The sequence below is a fragment of the Mastigoproctus giganteus genome, chromosome 12 (assembly GCF_048544385.1).
Source record: "Mastigoproctus giganteus isolate SK-2022 chromosome 12, ASM4854438v1, whole genome shotgun sequence".
Classification (NCBI taxonomy): domain Eukaryota; kingdom Metazoa; phylum Arthropoda; class Arachnida; order Uropygi; family Thelyphonidae; genus Mastigoproctus; species Mastigoproctus giganteus.
Window position 1 is genome coordinate 177726417 of NC_143586.1, and position 23436 is coordinate 177749852.

General features: G+C 39.6%; 1 protein-coding gene across 1 annotated transcript in view; it reads right to left on the minus strand.

Annotated features, from left to right (window-relative positions):
- Nucleotides 1-23436, minus strand: part of LOC150077626 (aminopeptidase O-like) — a 407406-nt gene that overhangs the window by 26914 nt on the left and 357056 nt on the right. Inside the window, exon 13 of the mRNA XM_090385969.1 lies at nt 20981-21067. Within this exon, the coding sequence (XP_090242095.1) occupies nt 20981-21067 (87 nt within the window). The remainder of the gene's footprint in view (nt 1-20980; nt 21068-23436) is intronic.

A 23436-nucleotide genomic window follows, 5' to 3' on the forward strand; every position in this document is an offset into this window, starting at 1 on the left:
CTGAACCTTGAACAATATTTCTTAGTTGGTATGTAAAGCCTAGTAGCTTCCAAGATAAGTTCTTTGAATGCTTCCCATTTTGAGTTTGCTGTTGGTAACATCATCAGTTGGTCCCACTGTATAGAATTTAAATACTGTCTCAGACCATCATAGTCGGCTTTACGAAAGCAATAACCCTTCCCTTTACTCCTGATGGTAGTTACCTTTTTGAGTAAATCCCACTTCAGCACACTGTGATCACTGCCACCTAGTGGTTCCTGTATCTGCAGATTCTTAATGCATGAAGAATCACTACTGATGATCAAATCAAGAGTATTGCTCCCTCTTGTTGCCTCCCGAACATGCTGATTTAGAAAACAATCATCCAATAAATCCACAAAAGCCTTGCTAGTGTGTGAGTGACCAACCCACAAAGTCCAGTCAATATCTGGGAAATTAAAATCCCCCATTATAAGACTCTCTGATTTACTTGCCCACTCTATTTCCCTGTACAGTTTCTTATTATACTCATCAGAGTCATTAGGCCTATAGCACACTCCTCCTCCTCCTCTCAATTTTGATCTCCCAATGCTTATGTCACACCAAACTGACTCGACACTGCACTGTCCAGCAATGTCAACTGGCTTCACTTCCTTGGATTTTATGTGTTTGTTAACTAAGAGCATAATCCCTCCTCCCTTCCTATCCTGTCTATCCTTTCAGTAGACGTTGTACTCCCCAAATTCCAGTTCTGCATTCCTTATATCTGTGTGACACCACATCTCTGAAATCCCAACAACAATATCTGCCTTTGATGCTTTGAGCAATACCTCAAATTCATCAAATTTATTTACCAAAGTCCTAGCATTGGTGTACACACAAGTATACATGCACCTGTTCTTTTTCTTAGTTACCCTAACACAACCCATGTGTTTACTTGTACCCCATTGACTCCCAGCAGTCTCTGAAATATTCTGCATCTTGTTTTCCAGGCTTCTGCTCATTCCAATAGAAGCAGTGCAAGAATCAGTTTTACCTCTGCCAGTGGCTACTGTTAATCTATTAGTCCTTGTATCCCCCCAAGCTAGCAGTTTTCCGAGCCACCTAACACTGCCCCGATAGCATCAGCAAATATTCTTGTGCCCTTTCTATTTAAGTGTATCCCATCCCTGTAGAAGCAGTCTCTCCTGTTAACAAGTACAGACCAGGCTGAAAAAAATTTTACCCCTTGAGCCTTGCACAATCTTTCCAGGGCCGAATTGATCAACAGGGCTCTCATCATATACTCCCTCCTATCGTGTCTGGGCAGAATTGGAGACACTTTCAAATTCAACCCTAATTCACGGCTTTTTTCCAACAGTGACCTGTACTTGTTAAGTAATTCCGCCGGTCTCCTACTCTTAATATCATTAGTGCCAACATGAACAACTATATCACCTTTTGTGCCCTTAAAAGATGATATCCACTCTACAACGTCATCAACCTTTGCCCCTGGCAGACATACCCTGGTCCTGGTCCACCTATCCTTTTCACAAAGCATGTTTCCCATTTCCCTGACAATAGAGTCACCAACAGCTACTAGTTCCTGTGGGAACAGCGCATTCTGCCTTGTGTGATGCCCAAGTGCAAGCTCTGGCGTTGGTGTGGGCAGCTGAGAGCTTGATGGGCCCTCACTTTTAATCCTTCGAGGGCATCCACCATGTCCTTCAAGCTCTCATATAGGCCCATAACAACCCTTAGTTGTCACCTGATTTCCTTACACTCCTTGCATCACGCACATACAAAGACATCCCCCATGGCAGTATCATGTCCCGTACCTGACTGCTCCACAAACATCAAGCAAATAGTGCATTTTAAAAGGCTGTGATTAAGAGGGTAACTGCCCCCCTTAGTTCTCCCCTGAGCCACAGCACTCCCATTAGCTTGAGCCTTTTGCTCTGCTGCTCTGGTCTGAGTCATGATTTCGATTTAATTTCAATAAAATTTCAATTTCAGTACAAAATTAAAACCCTAAACATGTAGGATGAGAAGAGGAGAAATTCTTCCTTATGGCAGAAACAGCACTAAGAGAATCTGTGTAAATTATGGCAGATGAGATGGAAAGCTCAATAATCTTACGCTAACTTAATGGCATATAATTCAGCTGTGAAGATGCTGCAAGCAAGTGGGAGTGTGGCTGAACTTGTACATAAAGGAAAAACTGCCGCAGCACCTACCATACTCTCAGTTTTGAAACCATCCATATAAATTTTACAGGCATGGTTGTTCATAGTAGCATGAGCTGAATGTAACTGTCTGATATTGCAGGGAGGTATAATATTTTTCCCCCACTGGAGGAAGTGTATATCTTGAGAGACAGACAGATATGTCCAAGGAGCAACGGGTGTAGTTGTGCCTTGGAAAATTTCATTTAAATTGACATTCCAAGTCTGAACAAGCTCTTTGATCCTGAGAGAGGCAGGTCTATTTTCTTTTGGCTTGCTCTCATAAAAGGATTCCCAGTGAGTATTAAAAAGATACTCCCAACTTGGGTGCGAGGGTAGACTCTGGATCTTAGCAGTGTAGTGGAGCAGTAGTATTTTTCTACGCAGGTGTAATGGGGGATCATAACCTACAATATACAGACTTTGGATCGGAGAAGTCCTGAAAGCTCCCAGCGCAGTTCTCAGAGCACTGTGATGGATCATATTTAGCCATTTTAAAGTAGTGCTCCTGGTAGAGTGATACACTGGACAACCATAATCTAGTCGTGAACGGATTAAACTTCTATAAAGATGCAGCAACGTATACGATCAGCTCCCCACGATATAGATGAGACCGATTTAAGTATATTCCAATGCTTTATACAAGAAGTTCTCAAATAAGTGATGTGTGTGCTTGGAAATTTAGTTTGTGGTCTAATAGTAGTCCAAGAAATTTAACAGTATTAACAAGTGGGATTGGAGTATTGTTTATTTGTATTTCAGGTTTGGGATGGAGAGCTCGTTTCTTGCAAAACTGAGTGAGAGTGCATTTCTTTTCTGATAGTCGGTAGCCATTCTGTGAAGTCCAGGATTCTATTTTGGTTATGGCAAGTTGGAGCTGCCGTTCGATGGTATTCATACTTTGAGACTGAGAGGAAATGGTAAGGTCATCTGCATACATATAAGTTTGAATGGTTTTTTTGGGACCTCTTGTGTCATGCTGCTAACTCGGGTTGAAAACAGTGTTGGATTAAGTATTGATCCCTCTTCCTGAATGTGAGATGTAGAGAGTATGTTTTTATATCGGACCTGAAAAGAACGCAATTGCAGGAAATTCTGAATTATTTCCAACAAATGGCCCCTAACTCCCAGATGTTAAAGGTCCATAATAATACCATGACGCCATTTAGTATCAAATGCCTTTTCAAGATCTAAATTGACCATGACTAGATGTTGTTTCATGACAAAGGCATTGTGGATATGAGACTCGGCTTTAATGAGCACGTCTAGGGTTGATCTATTTTTTCGAAAGCCATACTGATGATCTGGAAGGAGATTCTCTGACTCCAGGATGTAAGTGAGCCTAGTATGAACCATTCTTTCGAAAATTTTTCCCATGCAATTTGTAAGAGATATTGGCCTGTAATTTTCAACACAGGAAGGATTTTTTCCTGGTTTTGGTAAGGCGATAATGAACAAATGGCGCCATGAAGAAGGATAGGCATTTTCAGAGAAGATCTGATTATAAAAAATTAATAGGGTTCTCAAGTCTTCTCCAAGTAAATGCTTTAGCATAATGTAATGAACTCCATCTGGACCTGCAGTGCTACTGGAAGATCTGTTTAATGATTCTTGAAGTTCTATTAATATAAACAATTGGTTGTACAGGAATGAGCGGCATGTGAAGAAGTTGATTTTATACCGTTCTGCACCTGCTTTGATGTTCTGGAAGGTGGATGTATAGGTGACAGAAGCTGAGATTTTTGCAAATAATTCTGCTAATGCATTTGCAACTTCTTCAGGATAGAAATGTCCTTCCCTTTCCAATGAAGTATCAGAGAGGGCAGCTGAGCAAATTTGCCATTTAATGCCTGTATTCTTTTCCAGATGACCCGTGTACCCGTGTCTCTGGTGATGGTTGACGCAAAAGCAATCCATGAATCCCGTTTTGCTTTCCACCTAACTTGTCTAGTTTTTGCTTTTAGTCTTTTAAAAGCAATTAGGTTACTATTGGTGGGATACTTGTGGAAATTATTCCAAGCACGGTTTTTTCCTGTTTGGCAATTAAACAATCAGTATACCACCAGTGATTTCTGGGTTTACGATATGGCATGGATTTTGGAATGGAGGCTTTAGCAGCAGTCAGAATCTGATTGGTTATGTAAGTGATATTGACAACATCATCAATATGTTGTCTTTGAACATAAAATCTGTCTAAGAGTATTTGGGCGGAATGGTCACCCCAGTTTGCCTTTTTAAACTGCCAAGTGGATCGTTGATCGGGAGGCGCCTCCGTAGCCAGGTGGGAAGGAGCAGCAGCAGTGCGTAGCACACGCTTCTTGATTAGACCGGGGTTCGAGCCCGTCACCACCAAATATGGAGGATGCGGAAAGGTTAAGGAATGACCACCGCATATCCCCGGAGCAATATGGCCTTAGTTGCTAATGCTCCTAAAAACCAAACAACAACAACAACAACAACAACGTTGATCGGGATTTGGAGTTACCCCTGTTTGTAGCAAGCCAATAACTGAAAGTGATCACTGTTAAAGGGATCGGTTAATACCGACCATATCATGATTGGAAATATGGATGGTGAACAAATTGGTAAGTCTATTGCGGAAGCAGATCCGGTTGCTAAGTGGATGTAGGTAGGAGATCCAGAATTTAATAAATTAAGATCATTATTATGCACAAATTCCTCCATCAATTTGCCTCTTTTATCCATTGTGGCAGATCCCCACAATGAATGGTGTCCATTAAAGTCACCACAAAAATAAATTGGAGTTGGGAGTTGTGCAATGAGGTTGTCAAGTTCTGAAAGCAGAAGTGGTGCATAGGTGGAATATAAATGGAAACAATGGTAAATGATGTACCAACTGCAATGCGAGCTGCCACAGCTTCAAGGGTAGTTCTCAAATGGATCGGCCTGGATGGTATATTAGCATTAACAAGAATTGCAACTGCTCCACGTGCAGGTGATTCTGAGTTCCTATCTCGTCTGTAAATGGTATAACTTGAAAATTTTGGGTGACAAGAATGTTTCCTGTAAGCATACACCTATGGGATTAAATTGAGCTATTAAATCTCTTAAGTCATCAGAATGACTGCTTAGTCCTCTGCAATTCCATTGTATGATGTTATGCATTACAGTGGATTCCGGTTATTTGGGCCACCGGTTAATCGGGGCAGCCGTTTATTTGGGGCAAATCTTAAAAAACAAAAACCCATCGAGAAAATAGCCAGGGTTTACTTCGCTTAATTGGGACAAAATGCCGTTTAATCGGGGCAGGAGACCTCAGCACTGGAGATTACCCTACGATTGTCTCCGACCGAACTACGTAGTACGGTCGGATTTCTGGAGGTCACAACCATAAAACAATAAAAACAATTAGCAGTCACCTGTTTATTGGGCTTTTCTGTTAGTGAAATCTATCATAAACGGACAGTAAACTCGATCTTATTGAATTTGCGGTAATACCGACAGCTGGAATTCTGTGGGTTATTATGGTAAAATGTGTTTACACTTCCATGAACTCTTCAATCAAATAAAAAAATTAATTTTCAGATCTTCTCTTCATTCCTATTTTTAAAGCTTCGTAATTTGTTACTCCGTTCTCACTTATGCGTGTTGTGTTACTTGCAATTTGTGTGTGCCGTGTTCTTTGTTATTGATTGCTTATCTTTTTACTGTTTTAAATTTTAACCCCCACCCACAAATTTCAGTGAACAGAAATGTCAACTAGTTTAGTTAGTATGTACACATTATTACAGTACGTATTAATTCATCCGATTATCACGTATATTCTTCCGATTTTCACGTATCATTTAATTTTTTAATTGGTAAGGTAATAAAGAGTAAATTTGTGCTTAATATATCTTTACTTTTATAGCCTATGGATAATATTCCTCCTATTTTTGCTAATTAGAATCGCTGTTTAATAGAATTAAAATTCAATTCACAAACGTGATCACAATGACCGGCGCTTACTACACATCGTATAGTGAACGGAACTTTACTGTGGTGAATTCGTCGTAACGTGATTTGATTGTACAGTGAACCAATTGTAAAGGGGGGGTGCACGTTGTATTTTTAACTATTTACGTGAGACTTCGGATAATTGGGGGAGCCGCTTAATCGGGCCAAAATGCACTAGTCCCGATGTGTCCCAAATAACCGGAATCGACTGTATTTAGGTTTACCTGAGGATGATTCATCTTACTGTTTTTTGTGCGTGGGACATTTTTTCCAGTCCTTTTTTGATAATGTGGGGCATCCAATATCCATGGTGTCATCTACATGGAGTTCTAGAATGGGCTCCTCATTATCTAGCAGCTCATCTACATCCATACTTTTGGTGGAAGATTCCATTTTTTTTTGAGACTGATTTTAATTGTTCTTTTTCAACTGGGACCAATGGGGTATGAGTAGGAATGCTGATTGGAGTATTTGTGGCTTTGCTAGTTTTTTTTGGAGGATTATTTTTTTTTTAGAGGTTGAAAGTGTAGATTTGAGCCAGTTCACTAGAGAGGTGTTAGGTGAAACTGATACATCTGTTTGAGCTGCAGTAGAAACAAAGTTTCGAGTGCGAGCTGCATAGGAACGATTACTAGGCACGGTCGACATAACTTGTTTACGTGCCTTTATTTTCTATTTTGTATTTTCTTTCCTGTAATCCATAGCTCACAAGTTTTGGAAAAGGCTGGGTGGCTTCCTTTGCGGTTTGGACAAACAGGAGTTTTGACAGAGCAATCTGCTTGAGTGTGATCTTTAGAGCCGCAGATGGGACATATGGCCTCACCTCTACATGCCTGCTGAGAATGCCCGTATTTCTGGAATTTGAAGGAATGAACAGGATTCGGTCTAATACGACAATTCAAATAGCCAGTTTTAATCAAGGATGGTAAGCCTGTTGTACTGAATATTAAGATGATGGATCTTGTTGGAGTGAGATTTCCATCTTTTTTAGTCATAATCCATTTCACATTTGTAACTTTTTGACTACTCAGTTCTTGAAGTAGCTCTTCTTCGGAGACTGTAATTAGGTCCCACTCACTGATCACACCCTTTGATGAATTTAGGGTTCTATGTGGAGTAACTGATATTGTGAGCCCAGAAAATGATGTTGTGTTTAGGAGCCGCTCAGAATGTTTTGCGGTGGCTGTTTCAATGAGATCTCCAGATTGTAGTCTTTTCACAATTTTTGGTGATCCAGTAATTGATTCCAAATATTTTTGAATCAAGAATGGTGATAATTTGCCCAGAGGTTGGGAGGATAAAGAATGAATCACCAAGAAATTTGGTAATTCATCATGGCATTGTGCTTCCCTTCTAAGCCTTTTGGGTTGGTTGGTGTCATGGTCATTGTCAGGAATTTCTAACCTTGATGGCTATAAAGGTGGATAACTGCTCGTATCCACGTTAACACCTTTTGGCCCTGGGGGTATATTTTTACCGCCCAGGTTACCGGCCCACCATGGGGAGGCAGGAGCAGTGCCACTTGTGGCCAAGCATATAGGTTAGTACAGTTAGTAAGACAAATTAAATTAAAGAAAAAGGTTCTTTCCTTCTTCTGGGCTCTCTTAGTGCTTTTAAGAAAGTAGAGCTACTTAACGGAAAAGTTTAATAAGTAAGGGAGAAAACGAGAACCTAGTCGCTTAGAGAAAAATACTCTTCAATCGCACGAGAATTGCTTGGTCATGAAAATGCTTGGCACCCGGGGCCTATAAGTGTAAGTTTGTTTGTTGTTTGTTATTTGGTTTTTAGGAGCATTAGCAACTAAGGCCATATTGCTCTGAGGATATGCGGTGGTCATTCCCTGACCTTTCCGCATCCTCCATATTTGGTGGGCGTGGGCGCGAACCCCGGTCTAATCAAGAAGTGTGTGCTACGCACTGCTGCTCCTGCCCACCTGGCTACGGAGGTGCCTATAAGTGTAAGAACAGCATTGTCGAGATAGAAGTGTATGTATGTTTATAGAATGTCAGAGAAGAAGAAAATCTATATGTTCTCCTTCCAAATCTAGGTAGATAAGCATAGAGTTTATTTGGACAGAAGTTCTGTGAGATGAATTCAGATAATGCTGTAAAAAAATTACAAGGCAAAAAATGAATTAAGAAAAACTAAAGGGTCAAAGAATAAACAGTTTTTTTTGGTTTTTTTTTAAAAGGTTAACATTTTTACAAAAATTAAGTAGAATTGATACTGATTCAGCTGGTGCTTACTAGTAGGAACGAAATGTGGTTCAGGAAAATAGTGAAATTGATGAAACGATTGCTGCTCCAATTATAGTTATTTGAGAATTTATATTTAGTGAGTACAACATGGGCACAAATGCAACCTTTAAGATATGCACAGCATTCAGATATAATGAGTGATTGCACATTAAAAAAATAGGTTTAAAAATTTTATCAGCTGATGAGTTACTTGATGAAGCATTCTGCAAAGAATGTTCAAATGCAACAATAACAACAATATAAAGGCCAGCACCGAGTCAATCAAAGTCAAGTGCTCCCAGGAAGATTTATTGTCAGTATTAAAACAATTTATTTCCATTTAATAGTAATAGTAGAAGCAAATGATGCAACGAAGCAAGCTTATACAGCATCAGGAAGAAAAAAAACACTATCCACATCATTCTGTTTATCTCCGCTAATAATTTATCTAATCTTTATTTAAATTTATTCACACTATTAACTTCCACAATACCAGATGGAAGTTTGTTCTAACAATCAATTACTCTCTGGCTGAAAGCAAATTTTCACATATCCATTCCTTTTTCATGTTAAAATTATGTCTCCTTATAGGTGCATCATCCAAAAATAAGAGTAAAGATGCATCATCATTTAGTTTATTCAATCCATTTAAAGCCTTAAGCACTTCATTCAAGTCTTCTCAGAGATGTCTAGTTTCCAGACAGTAGTTTGCAGAAGTGAAATCGTCTATGGAAAGAGTACCTCTTTGTGTCCCTGATTAATCTTTTTGCTCTTCTTTGTACCTGACATGATTGCTTCCAGATGTATATGCAGTACTCAAGGTGTAGCTCAAACAATGCCTTATGCAACAGGATAATTGCTTTTTTGTCATTGTTCACAAAATTCTGTATATAATTGACAGAGTCCCATGAACTCTCCTAGCAGCCTATATTAGCATTAATAGAGGCATACGATGCAAGAAAGCAAGCTTATGCAGCATCAGCCAAAAAAAAAAAAAAAAAAAACCATTCCATTTCATCCCTCCATTCGTTCCAAATGCATGTCCAGCTCAGCCTTACATTTATTTAGGCTATCAACTTCCACAACAAAAGATGGAAGTTTGTTCCAGCAATCAACTACCCGCTGGCTAAAGGCAAATTTCCGCACATCTATTCTACAACTGCCTTTACTCAATTTGAATTTGTGCCCACTCAGGTTCTTAATCTGAGCAAGAGGAAGAATCCCATCAGCATTCAGCTTGCTCAACCCATTCAAGGCCTTATACACCTCAATCAGATCACCTCTCAGGTGCCTACTCTCTCCAGGCACTGCAATTTGCAGAACTTAAGCCTTTCTTGGTAAGAGCACCCCTTTGTACCCCTCACCAATCTTGTTGCCCTTCTTTATACTTGTTCTAGCAACTCTACATTCTTCCTAAAATGAGGCCTCCAGACCTGTACACAGTACTCTAGGTATAACTGACCATTGCCTTGTATAACAGGATAATCACCTCCCTGACCCTGCTAGCAAAATTCCTATATATCATTGACAAAACACCATGACCTGCCCTGGCAGCCTGTCTGCACTGTTCAGCAAACTTCATATTTGACTGCACAATTACCCCCAGGTCTTTTTCACTTTCAACTTCCCTGAGGGTAGTACTACACAGTTGGTATGTTTCTCTTTGGTTATTGCTACCCATTTGCAGCACTTTGCATTTGTCAATGTTAAACTTCAGTTGCCACTTCTGAACCCATTTGCCCAAATTATCTAGATCCAGTTGAAGTAGCATACTGTCTTTACTGTCATTAACAATCCTGCCAACCTTTGTACCATCAGAAAACTTGGACATTAAACATGATATACCTTCATCAATATCATTGATAAATATACAAAACAACAACGTGCCCAACACCAAACCCTGGGGAACCCCACTAATAACATTTATCTATGAAGAGCAGGGTTCATTTATTACCACTCTGTCGTCTCCCACTCAACTATCCCTTTATCCATTGTAGCAGCTTACCCTTAAAGCCATATCTCTTCAATTTGTACAGCAGTCTTACATGTGCAACAGTATCAAAAGGTTAGGTCTATAGTTACTTGTGTCACCTTTTGAATCCCCTTTGTGAATTGGTGATACATTTTTTTTTTTTTTAAATGTAAACAAACACGAGAGGTATTAGAACCTATAGTATCTAGTACCATGCTTGGATTGGAGGTTGAGAAGACGAAAGAAGATATTTGTTGACATTGGACTTGAACTTCTGTAGACTGTAATTTTCAGGAAATACGTATGAAGGAAGGTTGTTCCAGAAAATGGCAGTTGAATGAATAAACAAGGAAGATGAAAAGTTGGTTCTGTGAGTTTGAAGTTGGACAGTAAATGGATGTTGGCTGGTGGTGGCAAGTGTTCGGACTGTTTTGAAAGAGAGAGTGGGAATTATAGAAGCCAATTCAGAAGACCAATGCCTATGGAAGTATCTGTAGAAGAGGCATGCAGCAGAAACAGTACGTCTATGAGACAGCGAGTGGAGAATCTCTGTTAGAGATGAATCATTAATTAACCTAACTGCCCTCTTCTGAACGGAATCAAGAAGCCTGAGAGAGGTTTTGGGGGCACCACCCCAGATGTGGGAACAATATTCCATGGCAGGGCGGATTTGCGATTTATACAGAGTGAGCAGCTGTTTGGAAGAAAAGTAACGCCGAGAGCGAAAGAGAAAACCAAGTTTTTTAGATGCAGAGGAAGCAAAATTTGTAATGTGCTTCTGCCAAGAGAGATTACAAGTCAGGGTAATCCCCAAAAGAGATATATCATTTTGCCTAGAAATCGGAGCGTATCGGATGAAAGATAAGCATAGGAGCAGAAGAATCCTTTTTGCGAGATATAAGACAAGACTGAGTTTTAGAAGGGTTGAAATCAACTAAGTTGTCTTTGCCCCACTGGAGAATTACCAGAAGATTGGCATTTAAGGAATTGGTAGCAGATTTTCTAAAAGTTGAAGCTGATTGAACAGGGCAAGGTTTCTCAAAATGGAAAGTGGAATGCAATGTGCTATCATCAGCAAAACTATGGATAGGATTTCCAGTCAATGGAAGAAGGTTATTAATATACAAGAGGAAAAGAGTGAGGGAAAGAACTGAACCTTGAGGGACACTGGCATTAGTGGAGAAGTTAGAAGACAGAGAGGCATCTACCATCACCCTCAGTGAGAGATCAGAGAGAAAACTGGATAACCAATTACTAAAAACAGTTGTCAAACCGTAAGATGGAAGCTTGTTTAGAAGACCTTTATGCAAACACGATCAAAAGCCTTTGAGATGTCAAGAGCAACTACTTGTACAAAGGGTACTAGGAACGTTTTGCAATACAGCTTTGTTTATTTAATTTTTTCAAAGTAATTTCCTCTACATTCAATACACCTCTCCATCCTCCGAAACCAATCTTTAAACCAGTTCTGCCAAGTTTCACTAGGGAGTAAAGCACACTCGTTGTCCCAAGCCCGTAGAAGGTCCTCATCACTGGAAAACCGCCTCCCTTTTAGCTTCATTTTCACATGCGGGAACAGTGCAAAGTCACAGGGAGCTAGGTCTGGACTGTAGCGAGGGTGCTCGAGAAGTTTCAGTCCTGTCGTGGTCAAATATTCGGTGCAGGCTTTGGCGCGGTGAGCTGGAGCATTATCGTGATGGAGGTACCAGGTGTCCATTCTTGACTTCGGCTGCAGGTTCTTCATAGATCCATTGACTTTAGGCAGGCATTGTTCAGTATACCACTTAGCTGTGACTGTCTTCTGCGTGTCCAAAACGACACGTTCCACAATTCCACTCGATTTGAAAAATACAGCTACCATTTTCTTCTTTACAGATCGGGATTTTCTGACAATTACGGGTGTGTCGTCATCATCAAAGACCCAAACTTTATTTTGAGCCTTGGTCGGCAGATCGTAATAGTACAGCCAAGTCTCGTCACCTGTCACGATGTTGTTCACATACCGAGATTGTCCCTTATCAAACTTTTTTAACATCTCCCAGCACCAAGTCACACGTCGTGTCATCTGCTCTTCAGTCAGTTGATGCGGCACCCAGAGAGAACAAAGTTTCTTCACGTGCAAATGATCTTGCAGAATCGAACGAATTGCTGGTGCATTCAGGCCCAAAGTATCCTCTATCTGTTGGTAGGTCACTTGCCTGTTTTCGTCAAGCATTTTCCTCACAGCAGTAACGTTTTCCTCCGAAACTGACGTTCATGGGTCCTGTCGTGGTCAAATATTCGGTGCAGGCTTTGGCGCGGTGAGCTGGAGCATTATCGTGATGGAGGTACCAGGTGTCCATTCTTGACTTCGGCTGCAGGTTCTTCATAGATCCATTGACTTTAGGCAGGCATTGTTCAGTATACCACTTAGCTGTGACTGTCTTCTGCGTGTCCAAAACGACACGTTCCACAATTCCACTCGATTTGAAAAATACAGCTACCATTTTCTTCTTTACAGATCGGGATTTTCTGACAATTACGGGTGTGTCGTCATCATCAAAGACCCAAACTTTATTTTGAGCCTTGGTCGGCAGATCGTAATAGTACAGCCAAGTCTCGTCACCTGTCACGATGTTGTTCACATACCGAGATTGTCCCTTATCAAACTTTTTTAACATCTCCCAGCACCAAGTCACATGTCGTGTCATCTGCTCTTCAGTCAGTTGATGCGGCACCCAGAGAGAACAAAGTTTCTTCACGTGCAAATGATCTTGCAGAATCGAACGAATTGCTGGTGCATTCAGGCCCAAAGTATCCTCTATCTGTTGGTAGGTCACTCGCCTGTTTTCGTCAAGCATTTTCCTCACAGCAGTAACGTTTTCCTCCGAAACTGACGTTCATGGCCTTCCCGGCCTCTCAGAATCCTCCAGAGTGAAATTTCCCCTTTGGAATTCTCTATACCACCTGAATATCGTTGTACGATGTGGACAATCATCATCTAGTGCAAGAGTCATTTCTTCTAAGCACTGGTCTATGGTTAAACCACGCACGAAATTATACCGCAAAACTGTCCTTATCTCATTTCGTGACCACAATGCCATCGCAAGCACTTTACACTCTCACTACTAATGAATAACTGAGCCCATTGACTTGGCGCGGCAGCTACTATGCACGTATGAACATGTCTCAACATGCAGCAACAAGCAGCTTCCTGTGATTCATTGTTGCGTCATATTGCAAAACTTTCCTAGTACCCTTTGTATTTCACCGAACCTTTCCATTGAATTAGTCCATAAATGGGTAACTTAAGCCAGAACATCACAAGTGGATCTACATTGGTGATGTTCTGGATTAGGTTAGAACATCACCAGTGGATCGACATTGACGGAATCCATACTGGTGATCATTGATCAGATGGAAAGTTTCTAGGTAGTTTAAGAGTTGGCGGTTAATTGATTTCTCCATTACTTTAAGAAAGAGTAGAAGTAATCGCAATGGGACGATAATTGGATGGGAGGGATTTGTCACCGTTTTTAGGGACTGGCTGGATATGGACAAATTTCCAAGCAGATGGAAAAACACCTTTGGAATAAGAAAGTGAAAAAAAAAGGCGGCAAAGAACAGGAGTAAGTTCAGGAGTACAGATTTTGAGAACAAGTGGAGAAATACCATCGGGACCTGGATCTTTCTTAGCATCAAGATTCGTCAAAATCCTTCTGACATCCTTTTGATGGAAGACCACAGGAGGCATTGAATGGAGCGTGTTGGGAATGGTGGGAGGTGATCATTAATATATGAGTTGGAAGAAAAATGGGATGCTAGCAGGTCAGCTCTATCCTTGGCTGAAGTGAGAACAGAACCATCTGGTTTGGATAGAGGTGGGAGCAGAGATGGGCAAAAGTTGCGGTCAATAGCTTTGGCAAGGGACCAGAATGCTCGGCTACAATTAGGGCAAGAAGCAAGTTTTCTACTCTTAGCCTGTTCAAACTCTAGTTTGGACTGATTAATAACTGCTTTACAACTGTTGCGAGCTTTGGTGCAGGCAGAAAATAAATGAAACTGAAGAATTAGAAACAAGCCAATTACGATATGTAACATTCTTATCTTGAACGATCTTAGCACATTTATTGGAAATCCAAGGTTTAGATAGAGGATGAGATTTTAAAGTGGCATGTGGAATAAAGGATTCCATTCCTACAAGAATAATTTCATTGACACGATCTGAGCAATAGTTGACATCAGAAGTTTTGAAACACTAGTCCGACCAAGGAAAAGAAGAAAAGAAATCTCGCAGTTCATCTCATTTTGCATTCTTGTAATGCCAAACATCACGAGGTTGAGAATAGCCATGAGATAATGGCTCCATTGCAGAAGAGACAGTCACCAAGTTGTGATCTGAGGTGCGTAAAAGACCGCTCACTTTGACCGTGTACTTAGAAGGGTGGTTTGTGAGAAAAAGATAAAGCGTGTTGGCTGTATGATTAGGATTATCCAGTATTCTTGTAGGTAAATGAACAATCTGTGCACGGTCATTAGTAATTGGAAAAGCCTTAGCATCTTGGCCAGCTGGGTCAGTGTGATTAGAAAATGGAAGCCAGCTGGAGTTGTAAACATTAAAATCACCAAGGAAAATTACCTCACTATTAGGAAAGTTGGACTGGAGAAAGTCTAGTTGCAAAGAGAGGAAGCTGAAGTGCTCCAAGTGATTAGTGGAGTTGGGAGAACGGTACAGACAACAGATGAATTTTACAGAATGAGGTAGAGAGATTTTAAGCCAGAGAAGATTCCAAATTACCAAGTCTCTGACAGGGAATATCGGTACGGACATATGCACAAGTACCACCTTTGAGGCGAAAGGAATCATACAGCGAATAATTTGGGCAACTGAAATGAGCAGTAGTTGAATCAACTGATAACTGAGATTCTGTCAGAAAAAGTACATGGGGTTTGGCAGACTGCAAGTGGAAATGGACATTGTTGAGATTAGAATTTAGACCACGTATATTTGTGAAATGAACTAGTGTTTGGGAGGTTAATATCTTTTTGCAGATAAGCTTACTCTATTAGTTCGACAATTTGTGGTGTATTCAATAGTAAGAAAAAGTGGGAGGGAACATGCTGTATGAAGTAATGAAATTTTTGGATATGGCACACACCTGGTAAGAATATACCCTGATCCTTGACATAATGTGGCCTTGACAATGCCACCCCCACATATATACTACTTGGACTTCCTCCAGTCACTATCCGGCAGAGTAGAGGTAGCAAGATTATACACTAGCTGATCCGAAAGCCTCCTAAAGAGTTACCAATCGGTTCGTTCCAGTGTACTAACTAGTGGCTGGTCTGCGAAAACCATTTTAGAGCTGTACCCTCGAAATGTAAGGAAGATTGGATTTCGCCATGATGTCCATCATAATCTCAAAAATCATCAGTCATACAGCATGATGGAAGAGATGACCGGAACTTAGCTCTGGAGACTAAACATGGGTTCCAACACTTCAAGCCTCCAATAAGCAAAATGGTGGTATTGCACCGGTTGATGAGAGCCATCTACCACCTAGTATTGCCTGGTAACACAGAGGGGGGGGCAGCATTCCTCAATGTGGTGTGGGCGCCACACCTCTACCCCTGCTTACGTTGGTGGTCACCCACAGTGTGCTTGTGCATGGGGGTTTACCCAGGATTATTAACAGTCCCACCATCATGAAGGTGCAAGCAGAGGATTTGGCTGTCACAGACCATCTGGACTTCGCTGAAATTGGGTAAATGACTTGAGTGTCACCCGAATATCAGTTCCATCAGCGTTTTAGACTCCCAGGTAGCAAGTACAGCTTGTCTGGCATATCTGAGAGAATGTCTGTGTCAACCTGAAGGACCAATTGACCTTCAGTGCCATCCATTGCATTACTAATACCATATTTTTATCCCAATATCAGCTGCTCATTTCTGTGCTTCTACTATTATCATTTTAGTACTCACTGAAATATCTAAGTTCCATTATCTCTAAGTCTCTAAGTTCCATTATCCAACTGCACAAGTTTTCTTCCAAATTTGGCTATTTAGGTGGAATTTTTCAAAGGTTGTGCTTTGTTTTAACAGCTTCTTCCACTGATGAATCATCTTCTCAGTAGGCGGTGGTTCAAAATTTTATTCTGTTGCTTGTGTTCTTTGGCATACTGTAATACTTTTAGCTTAAATCCAATAGTATAATTTTGCTTTCTTGATGTGTCTGCCATTGATTAGGGCTTAAATGTATAACTGGAATTCACTTGTTACTCCACCAACAGCCTGGTAATTACTGAATAGTGTACTGACCGTGATTGCAATGTAAACAAACTATCTGTTAACTACATTTTGTTGCTTGGTGACTTCTTGGTTTTGCTTGCACATGTGCTGCATTGCCTCTTTTGGCTTCTAAGATACAGAGTGATTTTTAAAGATATTTATAAGGGAACAAAAATGCATATCATAAGCCAACAAATACAGTATTTAATTGAGTATTACGGTAATGCTGTAAATAAGGAAACAATTTTATTTCTTCAAGAGTGCATAAAATCAGTGGCAAACACATTTGATCACAAATTGCTTGGCATCTGGGGCCATTACTGAAAAGGTTCTAAGATGGATTGCAGGGTGGTGGCTGCAGAGCAGAAGGCAGAGCATTATGATTAATGGAAATTTTCTTCAGATTGGCATAATGTCAGAAATTGTCCCCCAAACTACTGTTTCTGATTTTAATAGACATCGATGAAGGATACAGGTCATGATGTCAAAATTTGCAGATGATGTAAAGATTGGGAGAGTTGTTAATGATCGATGTCAAGCAGCCAAGCAGTTCTCTGAGCAGTGTAAACAGGTGGCCAAGAAAGCCCATGATGTCCTATTGATGATTAATCACCAACAGCCTCGAGAGATAAGGAGGTCATAATCCCACTGTATAAGGCAACTGTAAGACTACACTTGGAATACTGTGTCTGGCTATGGATATCTCATCTAAAAAAAGACATTGAGCTGCTTGAAAGGGTCCAAAGATTTGCCACTTGAATGGCAAGATTGGGCAAAAGGGACTGTACAAGGAAAGACTTTGATTATGAGGCTACAGAGGTTGGCAGCCAGGCACCTCAGAAGAGACATGATAAAGGCAGAATTTTCACTGGAAAAATTCCACAACTAGGGGTCCTAAATTAAAATTACAGGGGAAGAGGTTTATTTCTAGAATCTATAGACTAGATTGTAGGAAGCATTCTTTTAGCTAGCAAGTTGTTGATTACTGGAGCAAATTGCCTCTACAGGTAGTTGCGGTTGACAGTTTGAATAAATTCAAAAGTCAGCTGAATAAGTTACCTATATGGAAGGGATGTGCACGATTTGTATTTTCTTATGTGCTTTTTTTAGGATGGTGCAGCAAAGGCCTGTAACTTTCTTGCACTACATGGCTAATACCAAATATAAAATTCATATACATAAATTATGCAATAAAACATAAATACAGTATATGTTTAGTAAATTAATAGTACACAATAAAATACAGACAATATCAATCTGTTTATTGCTACTTTCACATTTCAGTAATGAGCCACCTGTTGAACAGGGTGGTGATATGCAATTAAAATGGATTATGTCAGCAACAGCATGGAGGCATACCTAATACATAGCTCTATATGTATACTGTATTTACATTATTTACAATAACAGCTTGTGATACCTTTGATTTTCAGATCACTCAAAACCACTAAATGAAATGTAAATCTAGTGGTACCCCGAATCTAGTCTTTTTAGAATGTCCAAATTAGTTTCCAACAAAAAGTTTTTCCTATAGGTTTTCACCTACCTTATTCATATTATTAGCATTAGCTGATCCACTTGATGTCTCTGAGGCCATTTTTAAACAGAGAAGTTGAAACTATCTACACGGTAAGCTAAAATCAATCACTCAAACAAAATGCACATAAACAATAAGTAAACCAAAAATAAAACAGCATTACTGAGCAGTGCTTGCTAGCACTGTGCAGCTCAAAGCAATTCCTCAGAGAAGTTTTATAGCTGACTGGGCTAGCCGGGTGGGTAAAGTGCTTGCCTAGGAACCCAAAGGTCGCGGGTTCGAATCCCGCCTCGGGCTTGGATCAAAGTACTGAAAAAAAAAAAAACCTTGGGAGGTGCATTATGGCCACAGAAGCCGATGTGCCAACAACTACAAAAAAAAAAAAAAAAAAAAGTTTTATAAACACTTCAGTAATGACTGAATGGGTGAAATGGGAAGTACTTTTTAATTTTTTTTTTGATGCTATATAAGATTGCTTTCTTGCATCATATGCCTCAACTAATTCTAAAAAATGCTAATGCTAAAAACTTCAGCTAATCAGAACACCAGAGAAGCTGCTTTCTTTTCAATAATGAAAAGGAAGCAAATAAATGACATTAATAATAATGTCATTTATTTTATTAAATATAAGATATTTTTCATCTATAGCACTGAATGATCATAGTGTTTTAGAGCTGTGGACACTGGAAGCTTGTTGAAGTACAAACAGCTACAGAAAATTAGATAGAGATGTAAATTACTCATGGATACAAAAAAAAGTTAACTTTTGGGCCAATAAACAGACACCTATCAAAATTTCTCCTTGTCATAAATTAAGTTGCTTTGCAGCATTTCCAGTTTGGCCATCAGTTCAGCCCTTTTCTTGTTAATTAGTTTTGGTTAAAAGTAAATTTAGATTAAAGAACATACTTTTGAAAGTAAGTATGTTTATTGCCATTAATTTATTTCAGTTATTTCAATTGAAAAATTTAAAGAAAATATGGTATTTTTTTTTTTTTTTTTTTTGATCAGGCTTCTCAGGCACCCAAACACCTCCTAATGGGTAAATTTCTCCCAAGATGTTAGGGGTGAATCATGATATTCTAGGAGAACACAGTGCAACTCTAGGGGAGGGCAGGGTATTCAAATATACAGATTGCTATTGCAAACAAGTGTTGGGTGAACCAGTGAATCACATTAGAGCAGGGACCAACTGTCCTCTGCTCTAATGTGATTCACTCAGCACTTGTTTGTTTCAGTTTGTCAGTAACTTAAACAGGATCATTAATAATTATGTCATTCATATCTAGGGGACCAATGTGGTTCATCCTCCTAGTGTTAATAGAAGCAAAGAATTTGTTTCTACCTTTCTTTTCAGGTTCAACATAAACTAATTAGCAGCAAAAATCCAGAGAATTATCAATCTGCTTATTGCTGCTTTCACGTCACAATAAGAAGCCACTTCTTGAACAAGGTGATGACATGCAATTAAAATAGCTTATGTCGGCAACATCAAATATTTGCGCCTCTGCTTATCATCCTGTGAACCTGTGCTGCATGCGTGCATGCACACACACTGAAGCCCCCACTTCACCAACAGAAAATTTTGGTTGGTGTGTGTGTGTGCGTGCGCGCACACACACGGAATTGATGACAGCAATTTTCAATACATAATTCTTAATAGTGGTCAGATGCCTGACCACCATTAACTCAAGGTTATTATTAGTGATTTCATCTTTTCCGATACGTTTTTCCAGCAGTTTTCAATTGATGTTGAGCTTATTTTCTCCCCCAAGCTAATTCAATATTGTATGCAACGTCTTCCAGAAATTCTAGGACTTGAATTTCTGAGTTTACAACACCAGCATAGTTCACCATAATAGTATGCTTTGAAGGCTTGAATAATGCCTTGATTCATGGTTGAATCAGTGCAGTTGTATTCTTTGGCAGAAATGTGACTCTGTTCATGCCATCTTTCGATTTTAGGAAATCAGTCAAAGGATGAGCCGAGCAGTGTAACAGAGCCTTTTCTTCAAGTTTTTTGGAAAGCAAGTGGTGTCTCACTGATGGTACAAACTCGCTTCCAAACCATGAAGCAAAAATATCACAGGCCATTTCCACCTGGTGTGAGGAGGAGGAGGAGAGGAGGATGGTGATTATAACCATTGTGCTACCTGCAAAGACTCCAGAGTTTATACAAGGAGTCCTTGCAATAGCTCATAAAAATGACTTTGAGACATAACAAACAGAAAAATGCTTTCATCACTTCAGCCATGTGCAATATGCTGTAGATGTTACTTGTGATTATACTGAAGGAATGTTGTAAAATTTGTAATGTAATAAAGCTTTCTGGCAGTCACTTTGGTCATTTTTTTTCATGTTGATTATTTGTCCAAGTTATGTACCTAAGAACTATGCAATTATGAAATATATTTTCAGATATTTGAAGTGTATGATTAACAAAGGAATATTCCAATATTTAAATTTTTTCCCAAAGGAACACACACACACACACACACACACACACACACACACACACACACACACACACACACACACACACACACACACACACACACACACACACACACACACACACACGAGAGAGAGAGAGAGAGAGAGAGAGAGAGAGAGAGAGAGAGAGAGAGAGAGAGAGATCTTCAAATCCTGAAATTATTATATAGCCAACTTGCATGTGAAAATAGAGTATTACAATCAATGATTTGTATATGTGTGATTTGTATTTGTGTATGAAAACACATCTTCACAGACATCAAAAATGCATTTTTTTCAATAATCAATCTGTTTACTTAACCAACTGATTTTTCTCAAAGATAAAACTCACCAAATCTTCATGAAGAAAATGCTTAACATCATTATAGTTTTCTCTTAACCTATGTTTTACAATCAGTTCACACCATCTGTGTCTCACCTATAAACCAATGACAAGAAAAAAAAAAAAACTTTTTTTAAGAAATAATTATAGAACTCAATTATTCATTTTATTCAATCTCTCTCTCTGAGCATACGTCTGTTTTCATAATCATAAATTTTTTCAAAGTGGAAATTGCTTTTTCCTCCAATAAAAGTATGGTGTAGGAATAGGTTTGCCAGGTCCTACGTTTTTCCTGTAAGCTTTTCATTTTTTTGGTTGATTTTACTGTTTACGTTTTTAATTTGCCTGTAAGTAGGTTTCTTCCTCTTTTTACGATGAAAATCATGTTTTAATGTCCCGGTAAATATAGTTAAAAGTTGGTTGCTAACACAACCATCACGCTGCAACTATTCAAAAACTGTTGGCAACAACAGTTGCCTACCATGAGAAAGGCAGAAGAAGTCATGGAACATATAGTTCTTTCACTTTCATTGTACACTATGTGAGAGAAGGATACAATGCTTATTGCAATACCTAAAAAAAAACTATGACTTCAGTGAGAAAAAATAAGTGTTCTAAGTTAATAAACTTTTCTCTGGAAACAAAATAAATTAAGTATCAAGATTTTGAAACAGCAATTCATATTTTTCAACTCCAAGAATGTGTAAATCTGCATGAGTTGTATGAAGAGTTTTGTGAGAAATGGTTGAAGTTGCTGGAAAGTGTTAAGTGTACAGGAAATGATGTGCACAAGTGGCTTGATTTTTCCCAAAGTTCCTAAAGAAAATGTACCCAATATCAGTAGAATAGTAGGATATTTGTTAAGTATTCCTGGCTCAAAGGGTGTTTTTGTTGATGAAATTGAAGTAGATAGCTGGACACGCATCTGTGAGGTTTACCTCACAGATGCGTCTCCAGCCATTGCAATTTACAGAACTTAAGCCTCTCTTGGTAAGAGGATCCCTTCACCAATCTTGTTGCCCTTCTCTGTACACGCTCAAGCAAATCTACATCCTTCCGAAAATGAGGCCTCCAGATCTGTACGCAGTACTCAAGGCGTGGCCTGACCATTGCCTTATACAGAGGGACAATCACCTCCTTTTCCCTGCTAGCAAAATTCCTGTATATCATTGACAAAATCCCATGACCTGCCCTGGCAGCCTGTCTGTATTGCTCAGAAAACTTCATATCTGACTGCACAATTACTCCCAGGTCTTTTTCATTTTCTACCACCTTAAGTGTAGTACCACACAGTTGGCACATTTCCCTAGGGTTACTTCTACCCATATACAGTTTGTTATTTGGTTTTTAGGAGCATTAGCAACTAAGGCCATATTGCTCCGAGATATGCGGTGGTCATTCTCTGACCTTTCCGCATCCTCCATATTTGGTGGTGATGGGCTCGAATCCCGGTCTAACCCAGAAGCGTGTGCTATGCACTGCTGCTCCTTCCCACCTGGCTACGGAGACACCCCATATACAGTACTTTGCATTTGTCAAGGTTAAACTTCACTTGCCACTTCTCAGTCCATCTGCCCAAATTTTCTAGATCCTGTTGCAGTAGCACACTGCCATTACTGTCATTAAAACACCCTGCCAACCTTAGTATCATCTGCAAACTTCGACACTAAGCCTGATATATACCTTCATCAATATCATTGATAAATATACAAAACAACAGTGGACCCAACACCGAACCCTGTGGGATTCCACTAATAACATTATTCCTATTCCAGGAAGAGCAGCACACATTGATTACCACTCTGTCTTCTTCCACTCAACTATCCTTTTATCCATTGTAGCAATTTACCCTTAATACCATTCTGCTCCAATTTGTACAGTAGTCTTTCATGTGCAACAGTGTCAAAAGCTTTCCTGAAATCCAAGTATATGATATCAAAATTATTTTTTGCATCCAGTTCCTTTGTAACCACATCATAATAACCAATCAAATTTGTCAGACAAGACTTTCCCTCAACAAACCCATGCTGTGTCTGAATTATTGCTGCACTCTTGTCTAGATAATCCTGCAATGCATCTTTAACCAGTGACTCCATTATTTTCCCATAACGGAAGTTAAACTAACTAGTATGTAATTACTTGTGTCACCCTTAGATCCCCCTTTGTGTGACACATTTGCACATCTCCAGTTTGTGGGGACCTACCCTGAGTCCAAGGATGCTCTCATAATTATGGTTTTCCCATAACGGAAGTTAAACTAACTAGTATGTAATTACTTGTGTCACCCTTAGATCCCCTTTTGTGTGACACATTTGCACATCTCCAGTTTGTGGGGACCTACCCTGAGTCCAAGGATGCTCTCATAATTATGGCTAATATAGTTTGCTTACTTCCTTTGCCACCTCCTTTAATATAACTGGATAGATCCCATCCACCCAGTTGCCTTTCTTATGTTTAACTTCAAC